The sequence below is a fragment of the Mustelus asterias genome, chromosome 23 (genome assembly GCF_964213995.1).
Source record: "Mustelus asterias chromosome 23, sMusAst1.hap1.1, whole genome shotgun sequence".
Lineage (NCBI taxonomy): Eukaryota > Metazoa > Chordata > Chondrichthyes > Carcharhiniformes > Triakidae > Mustelus > Mustelus asterias.
This window is the reverse complement of record NC_135823.1, coordinates 3,453,485-3,474,063: the sequence shown is the minus strand read 5'-3', so window position 1 is coordinate 3,474,063 and position 20,579 is coordinate 3,453,485. Positions and strand designations below refer to the sequence as shown.

The 20,579-nt window shown below is 46.6% G+C and overlaps 2 protein-coding genes across 2 annotated transcripts in view; one reads left to right on the top strand and one right to left on the bottom strand.

The window, feature by feature from the left end:
• The window catches only part of LOC144510907 (uncharacterized), a 347,486-nt gene that overhangs the window by 210,868 nt on the left and 116,039 nt on the right, over nt 1–20,579 (top strand). Inside the window, exon 7 of the mRNA XM_078240963.1 lies at nt 19,520–20,258. Within this exon, the coding sequence (XP_078097089.1) occupies nt 19,520–20,258 (739 nt within the window). The remainder of the gene's footprint in view (nt 1–19,519; nt 20,259–20,579) is intronic.
• LOC144510478 (uncharacterized) lies at nt 127–2,093 on the bottom strand. Its single transcript, XM_078239935.1, has 2 exons — nt 2,007–2,093; nt 127–1,229 (listed from the first exon to the last, which is right to left on the bottom strand). Exon 2 carries the CDS (start codon nt 872–874, stop codon nt 197–199), a length of 678 nt encoding a protein of 225 aa, XP_078096061.1. The 5' UTR covers nt 875–1,229; nt 2,007–2,093; the 3' UTR covers nt 127–196.

Genomic DNA, 20,579 nt, shown 5'->3' with positions numbered 1-20,579 from the left:
GGTGGGAATCTGGAATGCACTGCCTGGGAGGGTAGTGGAGGTGGGAAACCTCACAACCTTTAAAAGATATGTGTATGAGCACTTGATATATCAAGACATTCAAAATATAGGCCAACTGCTGGAAAGTGGAATTAGTATAGATTTAATATTGTTTCATTGGTGCAGACTCGATGGGCTTTTTCTGAATTGTATGACTCTATGACTTGTGAACTCGCTGGTGTTTCCGCAGATGGGATGACTGATTGAATCCCTTCCCACACACAGAGCAGGTGAATGGTCTCTCCCCGGTGTGAACTCGCTGGTGTACCCGCAGGTTGAATGATGTTCTAAACCTCTTGGTACAATGAGAGCAGCTGAATGGTCTCTCCTCAGTGTGAATGCGCTGGTGGGACATCAGTACCCGAGAGCTTTTGAAGCAACTTCCACAGTCAGAGCATTTAAAGGGTCTCTCCTGGGTGTGAGTGACATGGTGGGTGAGCAGGTTGGATAACTGAGTAAATTGCTTCCCACAGTCAGAGCAGGTGAACAATCCCTTACCAGTGTGAACTCGCTGATGGCTCCGCAGGTTGGATAACTGAGTGAATCCCTTCCCACACTCAGAACAAGTGAACAATCCCTCCCCACTGTGAACTCGCTGGTGTCTCCGCAGGTTTGAAGTATTACTGAATCCTTTCCCACACTCAGAGCAAGTGTCTAGTCCCTTCCCAGTGTGAACTCGCTGGTGTCTCCGCAGATTTGATGGATCACTGAATCCCTTTCCACAGAAACAGCAGGTGAACGGTCTCTCTCCAGTGTGACTGCGTCGATGTGTTTCCAGGTGAGATGGGGACTCAAATCCCTTCCCACAGTCCCCACATTTCCACGGTTTCTCCATGGTGCAGGTGTCCTTGTGACTCTCCAGGTTAAACGACCAGTTAAATCTCACACAGAACACATGTATGGTCTTTCTCCGCTGTGAAGGCTGCAATATTTGTTCAGGCCGTGTAATGGTTAAAGCTCTTTCCACAGTCAGTTCACTGGAACACTCTCACTCAAGGGTGTGTGTGTCTTGGTGCTTTGCCAGTCACACTGATGTTTAAAGCCTTATGAAGCAGGCAGAGCAGAGAAACATTTTCTCCTCCCAGATGCAAAGGCCGATGAGATTGAGGTGCCAAGTATTTGACTCTGTCACATGTTGATGTTAAGTTTGTTTTGAGACGTCTATCTGTAAATGTTCAGCTTCTGATAGCCTGTAAAAGGAGTTTACAATAGTCATAGAAATCATAGAAACCCTACAGTACAGAAAGAGGCCGTTTGGCCCATCGAGTCTGTACCGACCACAATCCCACCCAGGCCCTAGCCCCACGTCCCTACATATTTACCCACTAATCCCTCTAACCTACACATCTCAGGACACTAAGGGCAATTTTTAGCATGGCCAATCAACCTAACCCGCACATCTTTGGACTGTGGGAGGAAACCGGAGCACCCGGAGGAAACCCACGCAGACACGAGGAGAATGTGCAAACTCCACACAGACAGTGACCCAAGCCGGGAATCGAACCCAGGTCCCTGGAGCTGTGAAGCAGCAGTGCTAACCACTGTGCTCCCGTGCCGCCCCATTAGTCATCAGTGTCCGTACAGGATAGAAATTCAGAACAGACAATTCTAGTTTCTATGGAACATTCTTTCCTCCCTCATTCCCCAAAAGGTGTAAATCTCCATCCCACACACTCTCCCTCCATTCTCACTCTGCTGTATCTAATATTCACCCTCCCAATTCTCCTGAAGGTGCTGATTGAGGCTGATTGACAGATCCATGCTCATTGCTTCCTGTCCTGGACACAGAGAGCTGAAAATCTCCATGCAGACTGCCAGACAGATATATGTCTATATGACTGGATTAAAGATGTGTGGAATGTACAGACTGGATTCACTTCCTTTTCCTTCAGTTGCTGCAAGTCCCCAATTTCCTCCAGAATGAGAAAAGAAATGGAAAGAGGGAGAAAAGCAAGTGTTTTACTCACAGATGTTGGCGACAGGAGAAACTTTGAGTCTGTCTGAAGGTCAATCTTCATTCACACAAAGCCCGCGCGGCCCGCGCTCTGATTGGCTCGAGGGCCAGACTCCTTCCGGTGCTCCAACTCTTCCCATTTGTCAAAACCTCAGCATTAAGGGCGGGGAGGCGCGCCTTCCCCTGCACATGCGCAGCTTCCCCTCTCCCTTGGACATGCGCAATCGCGGCTTCTCGCTCTGCCCGGAAAAGTTGGCTCTGGATGGGTGGGGATTGGAGACGTCAGGGTGATTCCTATTGGCTGATTCAGGCAGCTCTCCATTGTGACATCACTAATATCAGACACAATGTGGAACCAGATTGCGATTTTATGGCCCTTTACCCGGTAAGAAGTCTCAACACCAGGTTAAAGTCCAACAGGTTTATTTGCTCCTTCATCAGGTGAGTGGAGAGGTAGGTTTCACAAACATGACATATATAGGCAAGACACAATTGTAAGATTATTACAGATTGGAATGTGAAGACTTGTTGGAATGCGAGTCTTTACTGGTAATCAAGACTTTGCAGGTACAGACACTGCGAGTGGAGAGAGGGATAATCACAGGTTAAAGAGCTGTGAATTGTCTCAAGCCAGGACATTTAGTAGGATTTTGCAAGCCCAGGCCATGTAGTGTGACATGAACCCAAGATCCCGGTTAAGGCCGTCCTCATGCATGCCCACCCCAGTACAACGTCGGCATCTCCACATCATATAGGATTCAGAGCTGGCTTGACAAGTAGACACTGGACATTTATTTCCATGTAGAAAAACACTTATTTCTCTCTCACAGACACATATACTTGCTTCTCTATCCTACGTATACACCAAACATTCATACACTACCCTCTCTCGCACACACACATTCCACTCGACCTCAATGACATACACAAACACACACCTTACTCTCTCCTCCTTCTTTCCCCCTCTCTTTCTCACACACACACAATCACTCTCTGTCTCTCACATATGCCATATACACAGAATCACTCTCCCTCTCTCTCACATACACCATTTTTTTCTGATTCAGTTACACATTTATTACAAAACTGTCACCGCTCTGTATTCCCACTCTTTAAACTGTCACCGCTCTGTGTTCCCGCTTTTTAAACTGTCACCGCTCTGTGTTCCCACTCTTTAAACTGTCACCGCTCTGTGTTCCCACTCTTTAAACTGTCACCGCTCTGTGTTCCCACTCTTTAAACTGTCACCGCTCTGTGTTCCTGCTTTTTAAACTTCTTTCCCAGTGCACTCTGAGGAAGGGGAAAAAGGGTTCAGTGTTCCATTGGAGCAATTCTTTTTCTTTGTAGCAGTAAGTTATATGGAGGGGATGGAAGTGAAGGCAGTGCAATGTACCTCCTGCAGAATGTTTGAGGTGAGGGACACCGTCAGTGTCCCTGCTGATTACACCTGTGGGAGGTGCACCCATCTGCAGCTCCTCCAAGACCGCGTTAGGGAGCTGGAGTTGGATGAGCTTAGGGTCATCAGGGAGGCAGAGAGGGCCATAGACACAAGCTTCAGGGATATAGTTGCTCCAGGGAATGAAAATAGATGGGTGACAGTGAGAGGGGCTGGGAGGAAGCAGTCGGTGCAGGGATCCCCTGTGGTCATTCCCCTTAGCAACAAGTATTCCACTTTGAATACAGGTGAGGGGGGCGACCTACCAGTGGTAAGCCGCAGTGACCAGATCGCCAGCGCTGAGTCCGTCCCTGTGGCTCAGAAGGGAAAGGGGGAGAGCGGTAGAGCTATAGTTATTGGGGACTCGTTTGTTAGAGGGATAGATAGGAAGTTCTGTGGCAACAAGAGAGACTCACGGATGGTATGTTGCCTCCCAGATGCCAGGGTCGGTGACATCTCCGACCGTGTCTTCAGGATTCTAAAGGGGGAGGGGGAACAGTCACAAGTCGTGGTGCACGTCGGCACCAAAGACATAGGTAAGAGAGGGGACGGGGATTTAAAACAGGAATTCAGGGAGCTAGGGTGGAAGCTGAGAGCCAGGACAAACCATGTTGTCATCTCCGGTATGTTGCCGGTGCCACGGGATAGCGAGTTGAGGAACAGGGAGAGAGTGCAGTTAAACAGATGGATGCAGGGATGGTGTCGGAGGGAGGGTTTCAGCTGTGTGGATAATTGGAACACTTTCTGGGGAAGGTGGGACCTGTACCAACAGGACGGGGTGCATCTGAACCAGAGGGGCACCAATATCCTGGGAGGGAAATTTGCTACAGCTCTTCGGGGGGGTTTAAACTAATTTGTCAGGGGGATGGGAAAAGGAGTTGTAGTCCGGAGGTCAGTGAGTGTAGTGAGGTACTGGGAAGGGTATCATGGTCAAAGGTGGGTACGAGCAGACAAGAAGGTGGGTTGAAGTGTGTCTACTTCAATGCAAGGAGCATCCGAAATAAGGTAGGTGAACTTGGGGCGTGGATTGGCACTTGGGACTACGATGTTGTGGCCATTACGGAGACATGGGTAGAACAAGGACAGGAATGGTTGTTGGAAGTTCCGGGGTATAGATGTTTCAGTAAGTGTAGGGTAGCTGGTAAAAGAGGTGGAGGAGTGGCACTGTTAATCAAAGAGAGTGTAACGGCTGCAGAAAGGCATTTCGAAGGGGATCTGCCTACAGAGGTAATATGGGCTGAGGTTAGGAATAGAAAAGGAGCGGTCACATTGTTAGGAGTTTACTATAGGCCCCCAAATAGTAATAGAGATGTGGAGCAAGAAATTGCGAAGCAGATTATGGATAGGTGTGGAGGTCACAGGGTAGTTGTCATGGGGGACTTTAACTTTCCAAATATTGATTGGAGCCTTTATAGGTCGAATAGTTCGGATGGGGCAGTTTTTGTGCAGTGTGTGCAGGAGGGGTTCCTGACACAATATGTGGATAAGCCGACAAGAGGTGGGGCCACATTGGATTTGGTAATGGGAAATGAACCGGGCCAAGTGTTGGATTTGGTTGTGGGAGAGCACTTTGGAGATAGTGACCACAATTCGGTGTCTTTTGTTATTGCAATGGAGAGGGAGAGGGCCATGTGGCAGGGCATAGTTTACAATTGGGGGAGAGGTAATTATGATGCAATCAGGCGGGAATTAGGAAGCATAGGATGGGAACAAAAATTGTCAGGAAAAGCACTCATGAAAAGTGGAACTTTTTCAAGGAACAAATACTGCGTGTCCTTGATAGGTATGTCCCTACCAGGCAGAGAGGAAATGGCCGAGTGAGGGAACCATGGTTCACAAAAGAGGTGGAATGTCTTGTCAAGAGGAAGAAGGAAGCATATGTAAGGTTGAGAAAACAAGGTTCAGTTGGCTCGATGGAGGGTTACAAGTTAGCAAGAAATGAGCTGAAAAAGGGGCTTAGGAGAGCTAGGAGGGGGCATGAGAAGTCCTTGGCGGGTCGGATCAAGGAAAACCCCAAGGCTTTTTACTCTAATGTGAGGAATAAAAGAATGACCAGGGTGAGGTTGGGGCCGGTCAAGGACGGCAGTGGGAATTTGTGCATGGAGTCAAAAGAGATAGGAGAGGTGATGAATGAATACTTTTCTTCGGTGTTCACCAAGGAGAGGGGCCATGTTTTTGAGGAAGAGAGGGTGTCACAGGCTGGAGGAAGTAGATGTTCGGATGGAAGATGTACTAGCAATTTTGAATAAACTGAAAGTTGATAAGTCCCCTGGGCCTGATGAAATATATCCTAGGAGTCTTTTGTAGGGTTCTGAAGAATGTGGAGGAACAGAGAGATCTTGGGGTTCTTATCCATAGATCTCTGAAGGTTGCCACTCAAGTGGATAGAGCCGTGAAGAAGGCCTATAGTGTGTTGGCATTCATTAACAGGGGGTTTGAGTTTAAGAGCCGTGGGGTTATGCTGCAACTGTACAGGACCTTGGTGAGACCACATTTGGAATATTGTGTGCAGTTCTGGTCACCTCACTATAAGAAGGATGTGGAGACACTGGAAAGAGTGCAAAGGAGATTTACCAGGATGCTGCCTGGTTTGGAAGGTAGGTCTTATGAGGAAAGGTTGAGGGAACTTGGGCTTTTCTCTTTGGAGCGGAGGAGGTTGAGAGGAGACTTGATAGAGGTTTATAAGATGATGAGGGGGATAGATAGAGTGAACGTTCAAAGACTATTTCCTCGGGTGAATGGAGTGGTAACTAGGGAGCATAACTATAGGGTTCATGGGGGGAGATATAGGAAGGATGTCCGAGGTAGGTTTTGTACTCAGAGAGTGGTTGGGGTGTGGAATGGACTGCCTGCAGTGATAGTGGAGTCAGAAACTTTAGGAACATTTAAGAAGCTATTGGATAAGCACATGGAGTACTTCGGGATGATAGGGAGGAAATAGCTTGATCTGGGTTTCAGACAAAGCTCGGCACAACAACGTGGGCCGAAGGGCCTGTTCTGTGCTGTACTGTTCTATGTTCTATGTTCTACATGCGCTTACCTCTCTATGACACAAACACACACATACAAGAAATTACACACAGGCAACTCTTGTTTCTCTTGCACACACTTGCTCAAACTGACTCCACACTGTCTCTCAGACACACAAAATCATGCACACACAAAATTTCACAAACACACATACCATAATCCCCTTTCTCCCTTTAAAACACACCCTTGCTTCTCTCATACATGATCACACACTGACTCTCTCCTCTCTCTGAAACACACACACACACAGAAAAAATATACCCATCCCACTCTTTCTCTCTTTCACACACATGCACACATACACTTCTTTGCCTCTTTCACACACACACACAACTGTGGCTTCTTTCACAACACACATCCCTGCTCCTGTACTCGAAACCTCTCACAATGAAGGCCAACATGCCATTTGCCTTCTTTACCGTCTGCTGCACCTGCATGCTTACCTTCAGTGACTAGTGCACAAGGACACCCAGGTCCTGCTGCACACTCCCCTCTTCCAATTTACAGCCATTCAGGTAGTAATCTGCCTTCTTGTTTTTGCTTCCAAAGTGAATAACCTCACACTTGTCCAAATTATACTGCATCTGCCATTGATTTGCCCACTCACCCAACCTATCCAGATCATTCTGAAGGATCTCTGCATCCGTTTCACGGTTCACCCTCTCACCCAACTTGGTATCATCTTTGAGATGTTACATTTTGTTCCCTCATCCAAATTATTAATATATATTGTGAATAGCTGGGGTCCCAGCACCAATCCCTGTGGCACCCCACTAGTTACTGCCTGCCAATTTGAAAAGCACACATTAATTCCTACTCTTTTGTTTCCTCTCTGCCAACCAGTTTTCTATCCACCTCAATACACCTCCCCCAATCCCATGCCCTTTAATCGTGCATGATAATCTCTTATGCGGGACTTTGTCAAACGCTTTCTGAAAGTCCAAACATACCACATCTACTGGTACCCCCTTGCCAACTCTACAAGTTACATCTTCAAAGAATTCCAACAGATTTGTCAAGCATGATTTCCCCTTCATAAACCCATGCTGACTCTGTCTGATCCTGCCACTGCTTTCTAAACGGTCTGCTATAAGGTCCTGAAGAATGGATTAGAGAATTTTCCCCACTACCGACGTTAAGCTTACTGGTCTATAATTCCCTGTTTTCTCTCTACCTCTCTTTTTGAATATTGGAGTGACATTAACTACCTTCCAATCTGTTCCAGAATCTATAGAATCCTGGAAGATGATCACCAATGCATCCACTATTTCTCGAGCCACTTCCTTAAACACTCTGGGATGTAGATTTTCAGGCCCTGGAGATTTATCCACCTTCAGTCCCATTAATTTTCCCAGCACCATTTCTCTACTAATATTGACCTCCCTCAGTTCTTCCCTCTCACTAAATCTTGCTTTTTCCAACATTTCTGATATCTGATTTGTGTTCTCTTTCATGAAGGCAGAACCGATATATGTATTCAGTTGTTCAGCCATTTCTTTGTCCCCTATTATACATTGCCCCGTTTCTGTCTGTAGGGGGCCTACATTTATTTTCACCAACCTCTTCCTCTTCACATATCTATAGGAACTCTTTGTGTCAGTCTTTATGTTCCCTGCAAGCTTACTTTTGTACTGTATTTTCCCCTTTTAATCAATCCCTTAGTCCTTCTTTGTTGAATTCTAAACTGTTCCCAATCCTCAGCCTTATTATCTTTCTTGGCCAATCTATATGCTTCTTCCTTAGATCGGATATTCTCTCTAATTTCCTTTGCAAGCCATGGATTGGCTCTCTTACCTATTTTGCTTTTGTGCCAGACAGGAATAAACAGTTGCTGCAGTTCCCCCATGTGTTCCTTGAATGTTTGCCATTGCCTATCCACTGCCATCCCTTTAAGTAACTCTCCTCAATCTATCAAGGCCAACTCACACCTCATATCCTCATAGTTTCCTTTATTAAGGTTCAGCATCCGAGTCTCCGAATCAACTCCTTCACTCTCCATCTTGATAAAAAATTCTATCATGTTATGGTCACTCATTCCCAAGGGGTCTCGTACAGCTAGATTGGCAATGATTCCCTTCTCATTACCCAGTACCCAGTTTAAGGTGGTCTGCTCTCTCGTTGGTTCCTCCACATATTGGTCAAGAAAACCATCCCCTATACACTCCAGGAATTCCTCCTCTATGGCATTGTGGCTAATTTGATTTGCCCAATCTATGTGCAGATTAAAATCACCCATAATCACCGATATTCCCTTATCACATACAGCTCTAATTTCCTGTTTAATGCCATTCCCAACATCACCACTGCAGTTTTGGGGTTTATGTATGTGACACCCACTAATGCTTTTTGCCCCTTGGTATTTCTCAACTCTACCCATACAGACTCCACGTTGTCAGAGCTAATATCCTTTCTCACTATTGTGTTAATTTCCTCTTTAACTGGCAGTGCCACTCCCACCTTTTCCTTTATGCCTGTCCTCCCTAAATATTGAATACCCTGGGACATTTAATTCCCACCCCTGGTCACCCTGCAGCCATGTCTCCGTAATCCCAATTATATCATGCCCTTTTACATCCATCTGCGCGTTTAGTTCATCCACTTTATTGCAAACGCTCCGTGCATTAAGGCACAGAACCTTTAAACTTGTCTTTTTAACATTGTTTGCCTTGCTCCCAATATTTTTCTCTATAGCCCTGTTTGAATTTTGTCCTTGGTTTCTCTGCCTATCACTTTTCTTATTCCCTTTTCTACCTTTTATTTTTGTCCTTGCTCCCTCCTTTTCTGACGCCTCACATAGGTTCCCATCCCTCTGGCATATTAGTTTAAACCCTCCCCAACCACTCTCGCAAACAGTCCCCCTGGGACATCAGTCCCAGTCTTGCCCAGGTGTAACCCATCCAATTTTTACAGGTCCCACCTCCCCCAGAACCGGTCCCAATGCCCCAAGAATCTGAAACCCCCCCCCCCCCCGACACCATCTCTTCAACCAAGTATTTATCTGATATATCCTGTCATTTCTACTCTGACTAGCTCGTGGCACCAGTAGTAATCCTGAGACTTTTAGGGTCCAATTTCTTAACTTTCTTCCTAGCTCCCTGTATTCTGCTTTTTAAGACCTCATCCCTTTTTTTACTTATGTGGTTTGTACCGATGTGTACCACAATCACTGGCTGTTCACACACTCTCTCCTCTCACTCACTCTCTTCAATACTCTCATACATAAATATGCACACACACAGATATGGCCCATTCCCCAGACTAGCCTCACAGCTCAGACACCCCTAGACCCGGCTCACAGCATGGCCCAGCTCATTGCACAAACATCCAAAGGCCCAGGCCTGGTGGGAGTTTGTGTCAGGGTGGGGTCACTGTGCACCCCCGCCCCCACAATCCCACTTTTTAAGGTAGGTGATGTCTCTCTTATGACTCGTGTTATATTTGCATACTTTATATTTATGATACTCTGGTACAGTGCCTTTATTATTATTTATATTCTTGCAGTATAGTTACTTGTTCTGCACCTGCAGGGCTGCCAGCTGAGGGAGTGGGGAAGGGAACTTTGCAAAATGTCTTCTGTTTATTTTCTTACAAGTCAATGCAGTTTAACTTTAAACATCATAGGTTTTCCTTTTATCTTTACACAGGCCAAAACCTCCTCCTGTCTCCAACTTCTGTGAGTAAAACACTTTCTTTTCTCCCCTTTTCCATTTCTTTTCTCGTTCTGGGAACTGAAGGGAAAGGAAGTGAATCCAGGGAGGGTGCAGACTCTGGAAAGGTTGGCCCAGGTCTCTCTCTCTCTTAAAGACATTGGCATCCTTTGCTCCCTCAGTTTGATGCATTTATTTGTCTGGTTAGAAGGATGGTCTCTTTCCTAATGTTCACCATCAATGGGCTGGTTTCCCCAGGAGGTAGAAACTAGAAGCAGAAGTAGGCCGTTCAGGCTTTTGAGCCTGCTCCACCATTTATTATTATCATGACTGATCATCAAATTCAATATTCTGATCCCCTCCTCCCCCATATCACTTGACCAAGATCAATGTCTAATTTCTTCTTGAAATCACACGACGTTTTGGCCTCAACTACTTTCTTTGGTAGTGAATTCCACACATTCACCACCCTCTGGGTGAAGAGATTTCTCCTCACCTCAGTTCTAAAAGGTTTACCCATTAACCTTAAACTATGACCCTTAGTTGTGATTCCCCCACCATCGGGAACATTGGGAGATGGCTGACATTTAAGGGGACAGTAAATATAGGACAGAGATATGTCTAGTTGTTAGGTGGTAGATAATAGATATATTATTTATGGTTCTGTAATAAAATATATTTATTATTTCTATTCTTGTAATATAGAAGTGTAGCTGTGTTATAAATTTCCAGTCAGAGTCATCACAGCACAGTCCATTCAGTAACTCGGGTTCATGCCCAACTCTCTGTGGGACAACATAGTCAGTCCTATTCTCCCTCTCTAACCCTGTTCCCCTGCAAGCTTATTCCCTTCAGATGCCCAACCCAATTTATTAGAAATTCTTCTTCTCCATTTCCACCACCGGTGTGATTTTCTGATTATGCCCACTTGCTGTCTAAATAAAGTTCTTCCTCCCCCACCACCCCCATCCCCCAACTCTACCTCTAATCAAAAGATACAACACTCTCTATCAAACATTTTCCAGACAGTTAATTGTGCATCTGGAAAGATACATGTATATTTACTGAGTTAAAATGTTTGAGTGTCTGACTCCAGGAACTTGTATCTATGGATCGGTACGACTCACTCATGAGAATTTGGAGTGAATGTTAGATACAGCAGAGTGAGAATGGAGGGAGTGTGTGTGGGATGGAGATTTACAGCTTTTAGGGAATGAGTGAGGAAAGAACGTTCCATAGAAACTAGAATTGTCTGTTCTGTATTTCTATCATGGACGAAAAGAAATTGGTTTAGGTTGGAGGGTCACAGTTTTTTTTTTAACTGGTCGGTGCAACATCGTGGGCCGAAGGGCCTGTTCTGCGCTGTAATGTTCTATGTTCTATGTTCTATCCTGTACTGACACTGATGCACAGTGGCACAGTGGTTAGCACTGATGTCTCACAGCGCCAGGGACCTGGGTTCGATTCCAGCCTCAGGTGACTGTCTGTGTAGAGTTTGCACGTTCTCCCCCTGTCTGCGTGGGTTTCCTCTTATTTGCGGAAGGATATATTGGCCTTGGAGGGAGTGCAGAGAAGGTTCACCAGGTTGATACCAGAGATGAGGGGTGTTGATTATGAGGAGAGACTGAGCAGATTGGGTTTGTACTTGTTGGAATTTAGAAGGCTGAGGGGGGATCTTATAGAGACCTATAAGATAATGAAGGGGCTGGATAGGGTAGAGATGGAGAGATTCTTTCCACTTAGAAAGGAAACTAGAACTAGAGGGCACAGCCTCAAAATATAGGGGGGTTAGTTTAGGACAGAGTTGAGGAGGAACTTCTTCTCTCAGAGGGTGGTGAATCTCTGGAATTCTCTGCCCACTGAAGTGGTGGAGGCTACCTCGTTGAATATGTTTAAATCACGGATAGATGGATTCCTGATCGGTAAGGGAATTGGGGGTTATGGGAATCAGGCGGGTAAGTGGAACTGATCCACTTCAGATCAGCCATGATCTTATTGAATGGCGGGGCAGGCTCGAGGGGCTAGATGGCCTACTCCTGCTCCTATTTCTTATGTTCTTATGTTCATACCAGGGAAAGACTGTTCATCTGTTCTGACTCTGGGAAGGGACTCACTCAGTTATCAGCCCTGCGGACACACCAGCTAGTTCACACTGGGGAGAAGCCGTTCACCTGCTCTCAATGTGGGAAGGGATTCACTCGCTCATCCCATCTGCTAAGACAGCAGTGAGTTCACAATTGCTTACATGGGATGGATTCTGCTGTTAATCTCATCCAAGAACCATGTTTGTTCTGACAGTGGTGAAGTGGGAGGGTTGGAGGGTTTCTTTGGGCCTGGGAGAGCACATTTCCACTGAAATAATCCACAAAATCTGGTGAAGGACATTTATTTTATCCTGGATAGTAAATAGTGTTCCCTCCCCACCCTTTACATTCACCACCTTGCTCTCATGCTAACATTTCTGTCCTTGTCCTGCTGGAATGTTCCGGAGAAGCCCAACACAAGCTGGACGAACAGCCCCTCATCTTCCAATGAGGCACTTTACAGCCTTCTGGACTCAACACTGAGTTCAACAACTTCACACCCTGAACACTCTCCTCCAGCTTGATTTTATTTTGACGAGCTTAAGTCTGCATCTTGTTTTCATGGTTTTTTGTTTCCAGACAGAGCTGTCCATTATTCTGCACTGAACACTTACATCTTGCTTACAACCATTACCTCGCCCTTTGTCTTTTGTTCCACAACATTTTTCTCCACAGATGCTGCCAGACCTGCAGCAATTTTCCAGTTTGTTTTGCATTTATTCTAAGCAAACGGAAGGTCAGGGTCGTGCTTGTGGACTGAGCGGAGGTGTTCCACTCAGAGGGCAGGGAACAGGCTACAGATGAACTAAAGAGAAACCATTTGTGTCCAGAACATGAGGAACATCCTTTTACTCTGGTTGTTTTGATCCCGAATTCATTTTCAGCTTATTTTTAACCATGTTCTGTTGCATTAATAAACTTTTATCAGTAAAAATATTTGATTTTGCCGGACTTTTCTTGATGAGATTAATGCACTTTAGGGAAAGTGGGTGAGAGGGGTTGGCAGGCTCTTTAACAGAAAGTGAATCCCTCGAAGATAATTGGCAAAGGAGCCAGAGGGGGAGATGAGATTTTACTTTTGACACAGCGATGTTAGAAATGGAATCGATGGTTTTTCGGTTCTGAAAAATTGAGTGACTCTGCCAGATCTTGACGTGACATTTGATTTGATATTTCTGCCTTTAAATCATCACCTTCTGATATCCTGTAAAAGATGTTCATTACAAAAGTAATCACTTTCAGTCCAGGATAGAAATTCAGAACAGACAATTCTAGTTTTTATGGAACATTCTTTCCTCTCTCATTCCCCAAAAGCTGTAAATCGCCATCCCACACACTCTCCTTCCATTCTCACTCAGTTATATTTAATATTCACCCTCCCAATTCTCCTGAAGGTGCTGATTGAGGCTGATTGACAGATCCATGCTCACTGCTTCCTGTCCTGGACTCAGAGCTGAAAATCTCCATGCAGATTGCCAGACAGATATATGTCTATATGACTGGATTAAAGATGTGTGGAATGTACAGACTGGGGAACAATGGGTGGGGGCGGGGCTCCCGGGTCCACGACCTGAACCCGGAGACGTCACCGTGGAGCAGAGTGATTGCTACTGGCTGATTCAGACAGGGCTCCATTGTGCCGTCACAATGACTCAGAGGGGCATTCCCAGCACACAGCGTCCCATTGGCAGCAATATCACTGATTACAGAGGCAAAACACTGCGGATTGGACAACAGCTCAGCGCGTCTGGCGGCTAAAGCCCCGCCCACCCCCACCTGGGTTCGGGTCCCACCCACTCATTGTCTACATGCGGGAGATTGACCAATGGGAACGTGTGGAGGACCGGATGGGCGCAGGTCACCCAGCCAGTCAGGGTGCGGGCCTTGTGTCAATGGCTCCACAGAGCTTCCTCTGGACATGAATGTGGGGGTTCGACCAGTAAGTTTGCTGATGATACAAAAATTGGTGATGTTGTAAATAGCGAGGAACAAAGCCTTAGATTACAGAACGATATGGACGGGCTGGTTAGATGAGCAGAACAATGGCAAATGTAATTTAACTCCGAAAAGTCTAAGGTGACAGACAAATCACCAGGGCTGGATGGCATCTATCCTAGAGTCCTCAGGGAGGTGAGAGACGCAATTGCTGGGCCTCTAACAGAAATCTTTGTCTCTTCACTGGACACAGGTGAGGTCCCAGAGGATTGGAGGATAGCAAATGTGGTCCCATTATTTAAGAAGGGTAGCAAGGATAACCCGGGTAATTATAGGCCGGTGAGCTTGATGTCCGTGGTAGGGAAGTTGTTGGAGAAGATTCTTAGAGATAGGATATATGCGCATTTAGAACTGAATAATCTCATTAGAGATAGACAGCATGGTTTTGTATGAGGGAGGTCATGCCTCACAAATTTGGTTGAGTTTTTTGAGGAGGTGACAAAAAAGATTGACGAGGGAAGGGCCGTGGATATCGTCTATATGGATTTTAGTAAAGCGTTTAACAAGGTCCCTCATGGCAGACTGGTGCAAAAGGTTAAATCTCACGGGATAAAAGGTGAGCTAGCTAGATGGGGGGAGAACTAGCTTAGCCATAGAAGACAAAGGGTAGCAGTGGAGGGGTCTTTTTCCGGTTGGAGGTCTGTGACTAGTGGTGTTCATGATGTGGAAATGCCGGCATTGGACTGGGGTAAACACAGTAAGGAGTCTAACAACACCAGATTAAAATCCAACAGGTTTATTTGGTAGCAAATGCTTTCGGAGCGCTGCTCCTTCGTCAGATGGAGTGGAAATTTGCTCTCCACGCCATCTGACGAAGGAGCAGCGCTCCGAAAGCTAGTGGCGTTTGCTACCAAATAAACCTGTTGGACTTTAACCTGGTGTTGTTAAACTCCTTACTAGTGGTGTTCCGCAGGGCTCTGTACTGGGACCTCTGCTGTTTGTGATATATATAAATGATTTGGAGGAAGATGTAACTGGTGTGATCAGTAAGTTTGCGGACGACACAAAGATTGCTGGAGTTGCGGATAGTGATGAACTATGGGGCGGCACGGTAGCACAGTGGTTAGCACTGCTGCTTCACAGCTCCAGGGTCACGGGTTCGATTCCCGGCTCGGGTCACTGTCTGTGTGGAGTTTGCACATTCTCCTCGTGTCTGCGTGGGTTTCCTCCGGGTGCTCCGGTTTCCTCCCACAGTCCAAAGATGTGCGGGATAGGTTGATTGGCCAGGTTAAAAATTGCCCCTTAGAGTCCTGTGATGCGTGGATTAGTGGGTACATATGTGGGGGTAGGGCCTGGGTGGGGTTGTGGTCGGTGCAGACTCGATGGGCCGAATGGCCTCCTTCTGCACTGTCGGGTTTCTATGATTTCTATGAACATTGTCAGAGAATACAGCAGGATATATACAGCTGGAACATTGGGCGGAGAAATGGCAGATGGAATTTAATCCAGATAAATGCGAAGTGATGCATTTTGGTAGATCTAATGTAAGGGGGAGCTATACAATAAATGGCAGAACCATCAGGAGTATAGACACACAGAGGGACCTGGGTGTACAAGTCCACAGATCCTTAAAGGTGGCAGCACAGGTGGAGAGGGTGGTGAAGAAGGCATATGGCATGCTTGCCTTTATTGGACAGGGCATAGAATATAAAAGTTGGCATATGATGTTGCGGCTGTATAGAACAATGGTTAGGCCGCATTTGGAATACTGCGTCCAGTTCTGGTCGCCACACTACCAGAAGGACGTGGAGGCTTTGGAGAGAGTACAGACAAGGTTTACCAGGATGTTGCCTGGTATGGAGTGTCTTAGCTATGAGGAGAGATTGGGTAAATCATAGAATCATAGAAACCCTACAGTGCAGAAGGAGGCCATTCGGCCCATCGAGTCTGCACCGACCACAATCCCACCCAGGCCCTATCCCCACATATTTACCCGCTAATCCCTCTAACCTATGCATTTTAGGATTCTAAGGGGCAATTTTTTTTTAACTGGCCAATCAACCTAACCCGCACATCTTTGGACTGTGGGAGGAAACCGGAGCACCCGGAGGAAACCCACGCAGACACGAGGAGAACGTGCAAACTCCACACAGACAGTGACCCGAGCCGGGAATCGTACCCGGGACCCTGGAGCTGTGAAGCAGCAGTGCTAACCACTGCGCTACCGTGCCGCCAAACTGGGGTTGTTCTCCCTGGGAAGACGGTGGATGAGGGGCGACCTAATAGAGGTGTATAAAATTATGAAAGGCATAGATAGGGTGAACAGTGGGAAGCTTTTTCTCAGGTCGGAGGTGACGAACACAAGGGGTCACGGGTTCAAGGTGAGGGGGGCAAGGTTCAGCACAGATGTCAGGGGGACGTATTTTACACAGAGGGTGGTGGGAGCCTGGAATGCACTGTCAAGCAAGGTGATTGAGGTGGACACGCTGGAATCGTTTAAGACTTATCTAGATAGCCACATGAACAGACTGGGAATAGAGGGATACAAAAGAATGGTCTAGTGGGCACATGAGCGGCGCAGGTTTGGAGGGCCGAAGGGCCTGTTCCTGTGCTGTATTGTTCTTTGTTCTTTATGATGCATTTTGGGAGGACTAACAAGGCAAGGAAATACACAATGAACAATAGGACGCTAGAAAGTACAGAGAACCAGAGGGACCTTGGGGTGCATGTCCATAGGACCCTGAAGGCAGCAGGACAGAATGATCAAGCGGTTAGGAAGGGATGTGGGATACTGGCCTTCTTTAGCTGAACCCCTTCATAATGTTAAAAACTTTCATCAGGTCACCCTTCAGTCTTCTGTTTTCTAGAGAAAAGCAGCCTTTCTTGAGGGTTAAATGCTGTCAGTTCTGGGATTATTCTTGCATAGAATATTAGACCAGGCAGGTTATGTTTGAGTGTAAAAAAGGCTAGAGGACTGTTTGCAGTTTGGGTCGCCACATGTTAGGAAGGATGTGATTGCAATAGAGAAGATGCAGAGGAGACTCATCAGGATGTTGCCTGGGCTGGAACGTTTCAGCTATGAAGAGAGGCTGGTTAGACTGGAATTGTTCTCCCCAAAGCAGAGAAGGCTGAGGGGGGGATCTAATTGAGATGTACAAAAATATGAACCCTTCATTCACTGACCTTTAGTAACTGGGTCAATATCCAGGGGACATAGATTTGTATGGCATGCTGGCTTTCATCAGTCGGAGCGTTGAGTATCAGAATTGGAAAATCATGTCACAGCTGTATCAAACTTTGGTTAAGCCGCATTTGGAGTATTGTGTACAATTCTGGTCACCACACTACCAGAAGGATGTTGATGCATTGGAAAGGGTGCAGAAGAGATTTACCAGAATGTTGCCTGGTTTGAAAGATATGGTCTATGAAGTGAGATTGAACAAATTTGGAATGTTTTCATTGGAGTGTGAGAGGATGAGGGAGGACCTGATTGATGTTTACAAGATTATGACAGACTTGGTTGGAATAGATAGTCGAAGCGTTTTTCCCAGGATCGAAGGGTCAGTTGCTCGGGGGGGCATAGGTTGAAAGTGAGAGGGGGAAAGTTTAAAAGAGATGTAAGGGACAAGTTTTTCATGATGTGGAGATGCTGGCGTTGGACTGGGGTAAGCACAGTAAGAAGTCTCACAACACCAGGTTAAAGTCCAACAGGTTTATTTGGTAGCACAAGCCGCAAGCTTTCAGAGCACTGCCCCTTCATCAGGTGAGTGGGAGTTGTGTTCACAAACAGGGTGTATATAACGCGATCTTCTTGGAGATCCAATTGAGTTTGTGTCTATATCTGCTCTGTTTGTGAACACAACTCCCACTCACCTGATGAAGGGGCAGTGCTCCAAAAGCTTGTGACTTTGCTACCAGATAAACCTGTTGGACTTTAACCTGGTGTGTGAGACTTCTTACAAGCTTTTCTCACAGAGGGTGGTGAATGCCTGCAACGTGCTGCCAGAGGAGATGGCAGAAGCAGATTCTATAACAACGTTCAAGAGGCATCTGGATAGATAAATGAATAGGCAGGGAATAGAGGGATATGGACCACATGGATGCAAGAAAATATTAGATGAGAGAGACATTTGTGTTGGCACAGCCTTGGTGGGCCGAAGGGCCTGTTCCTGTGATGTACTATTCTTTGTTCTTTCGATACAGCAGAGTAAGAATGGAGGAAGAGCGTGTGGGATGGAGATTCACAAATCTTGGGGAATGAGAGAAAAAAATAAAGAAACTAAAATTGTCTATTTCCTCTCCATCCTCTTTCTATCCTCTCTGACTGATGACTTTTGTAAATCCCTTTTACAGGATATCAGAAGGTGAGGATTTATAGACAGGAATCTCAAACCAAACAGCATGTCAAAGTCTGATAGAGTCACTCAATTCATCAGTATCTGAATACTATTGGCCTTTGAAACTAGAAGGAGAAATATTTCTCTGCTCTGCCTTTCAGAAGGTTTGAAACATCAGTGTGACTGGGGAAGTACCAAGACACACACACACCCGAGTGAGAGTGTTCCAGTGCACTGACTGGAAAGAACTTCAACCAGTTAGAAAGCCTGAATAAACATCACAGCATTCATAGCGGGGAGAGACTGTACCCCTGTTGTGTGTGTGGATGAGCCTTCAACTGATCATCAAACCCGGAGGGTCACAAGGACACCTGCCCTATGGAGAAACCATGGAAATGTGGGGACTGTGGGAAGGGATTCAGGTTCCCATATGAGCTGGAAATTCATCGACGCAGTCACACTGGGGAGAGACCGTTCACCTGCTCTGTGTGTGGGAAGGGATTCACTCAGTCATCCAGCCTGCATAGTCACAATGTCACTCACACCAATGAGAGACCCTTTCAATGCTCTGACTGTGGGAGTGGCTTCAAAAACTCTGGAGAACTGGTGTCCCACCAGCGCATTCACACTGAGGCGAGAACGTTCAGCTGCTCTCACTGCACAAAGAGGTTTAAATGGTCATCCACACTGCGGAAACACCAGCGAGTTCACACTGGGGAGAGACCGTTCCCCTGCTCTGTGTGTGGGAAGAGATTCACTCAGTGCTTCGAACTGCAGACACACCAACGAATTCATACCGGGGAGAAGCCGTTCACCTGCTCTGTGTGTGGGAAGGGATTCACTCGGTCATCCTACCTGTTGAATCACAATCTAACTCACATCAACGAGAGACCTTTTAGATGCTCTGATTGTGGTAACGGTTTCAAAAGCTCTCGGGATCTGATGGTCCACCAGCGCATTCACACTGAGGAGAAACCATTCAGCTGCTCTCACTGCACAAAGAGGTTTAGATCGTCATCCAACCTGCGGGTACACCAGCGAGTTCATACCAGTGGGAGACCATTTACCTGCTCTGACTGTGGGATGAAATTCACTCAGTTGTCCGTCCTGCGGACACACCAGCAAGTTCACACTGGGGAGAGGCCGTTCACCTGCTCTGTGTGTGGGAAAGGTTTCACTCGGTCCTCCGACCTGCAGACACACCAACGAATTCACACTGGGGAGAGACCGTTCACCTGCTCTCAGTGTGGGAAGGGATTCAGTCGGTCATCCAACCTGTTGACACACAAAGTCACTCATACCAATGAGAGACCCTTTAAATGCTCTGACTGTGGGAGTGGATTCAAAACCTCTCAGAAACTGATGTCCCACCAGCGCATTCACACTGAGGAGAGACCGTTTAGCTGCTCTCACTGCACAAAGAGATTTAAATGGTCATCCAACCTGCGGAACCACCAGCGAGTTCACACCGGGGAGAGACCGTTCACCTGCTCTGCCTGTGGGAAGGGATTCACTCAGTTATCCGTCCTGCAGACACACAAGCGAGTTCACACCGGAGAGAGGCCGTACACTTGCTCTGTGTGTGGGAAGGGGTTCACTCAGTTGTCCGCCCTGCGGATACACCAGCGAGTTCACACTGGGGAGAGACCGTTCAGCTGCTCTCACTGCACAAAGAGATTTAAAACGTCATCTCACTTGCGGGAACATCAGCGAGTTCACTCTGAGGAGAAACCATTCACCTGCTCCGTGTGTGAGAAGGGATTCACTAATTCATCCCACCTGCTGAGACACCAGCGAGTTCACAAATGATTCTAGGGATTGGATTCTGCTGTTGTTGCTGCTGTTAATCACATCCAGGACTGAACCATGTTCATTCTGACAGTTGGTGAAGTGGGAGAGTCGGAGGGTCTCTTTCTGCTGGACTGGCCGGTCTCACAACTTTGCTTCCAGTGGGCTGATGCCCTTTGAGCCTGGGAGAGCACATTTCCACTGAAATGATCCATAAAAGCTGAGGGAGGACATTTATTTTATCCTGGATAGTAAATAGTGTTTTTCCTACCACTACAGGTCGATCTAAAATAAATACATTTGTCTCTGTTCCATTGAGGCGCCAGCACA

Excerpts from the sequence above, each read along its gene's own strand:
- LOC144510478 (XM_078239935.1), bottom strand. The coding sequence starts at position 874 with ATGGAGAAACCGTGGAAATGTGGGGACTGTGGGAAGGGATTTGAGTCC.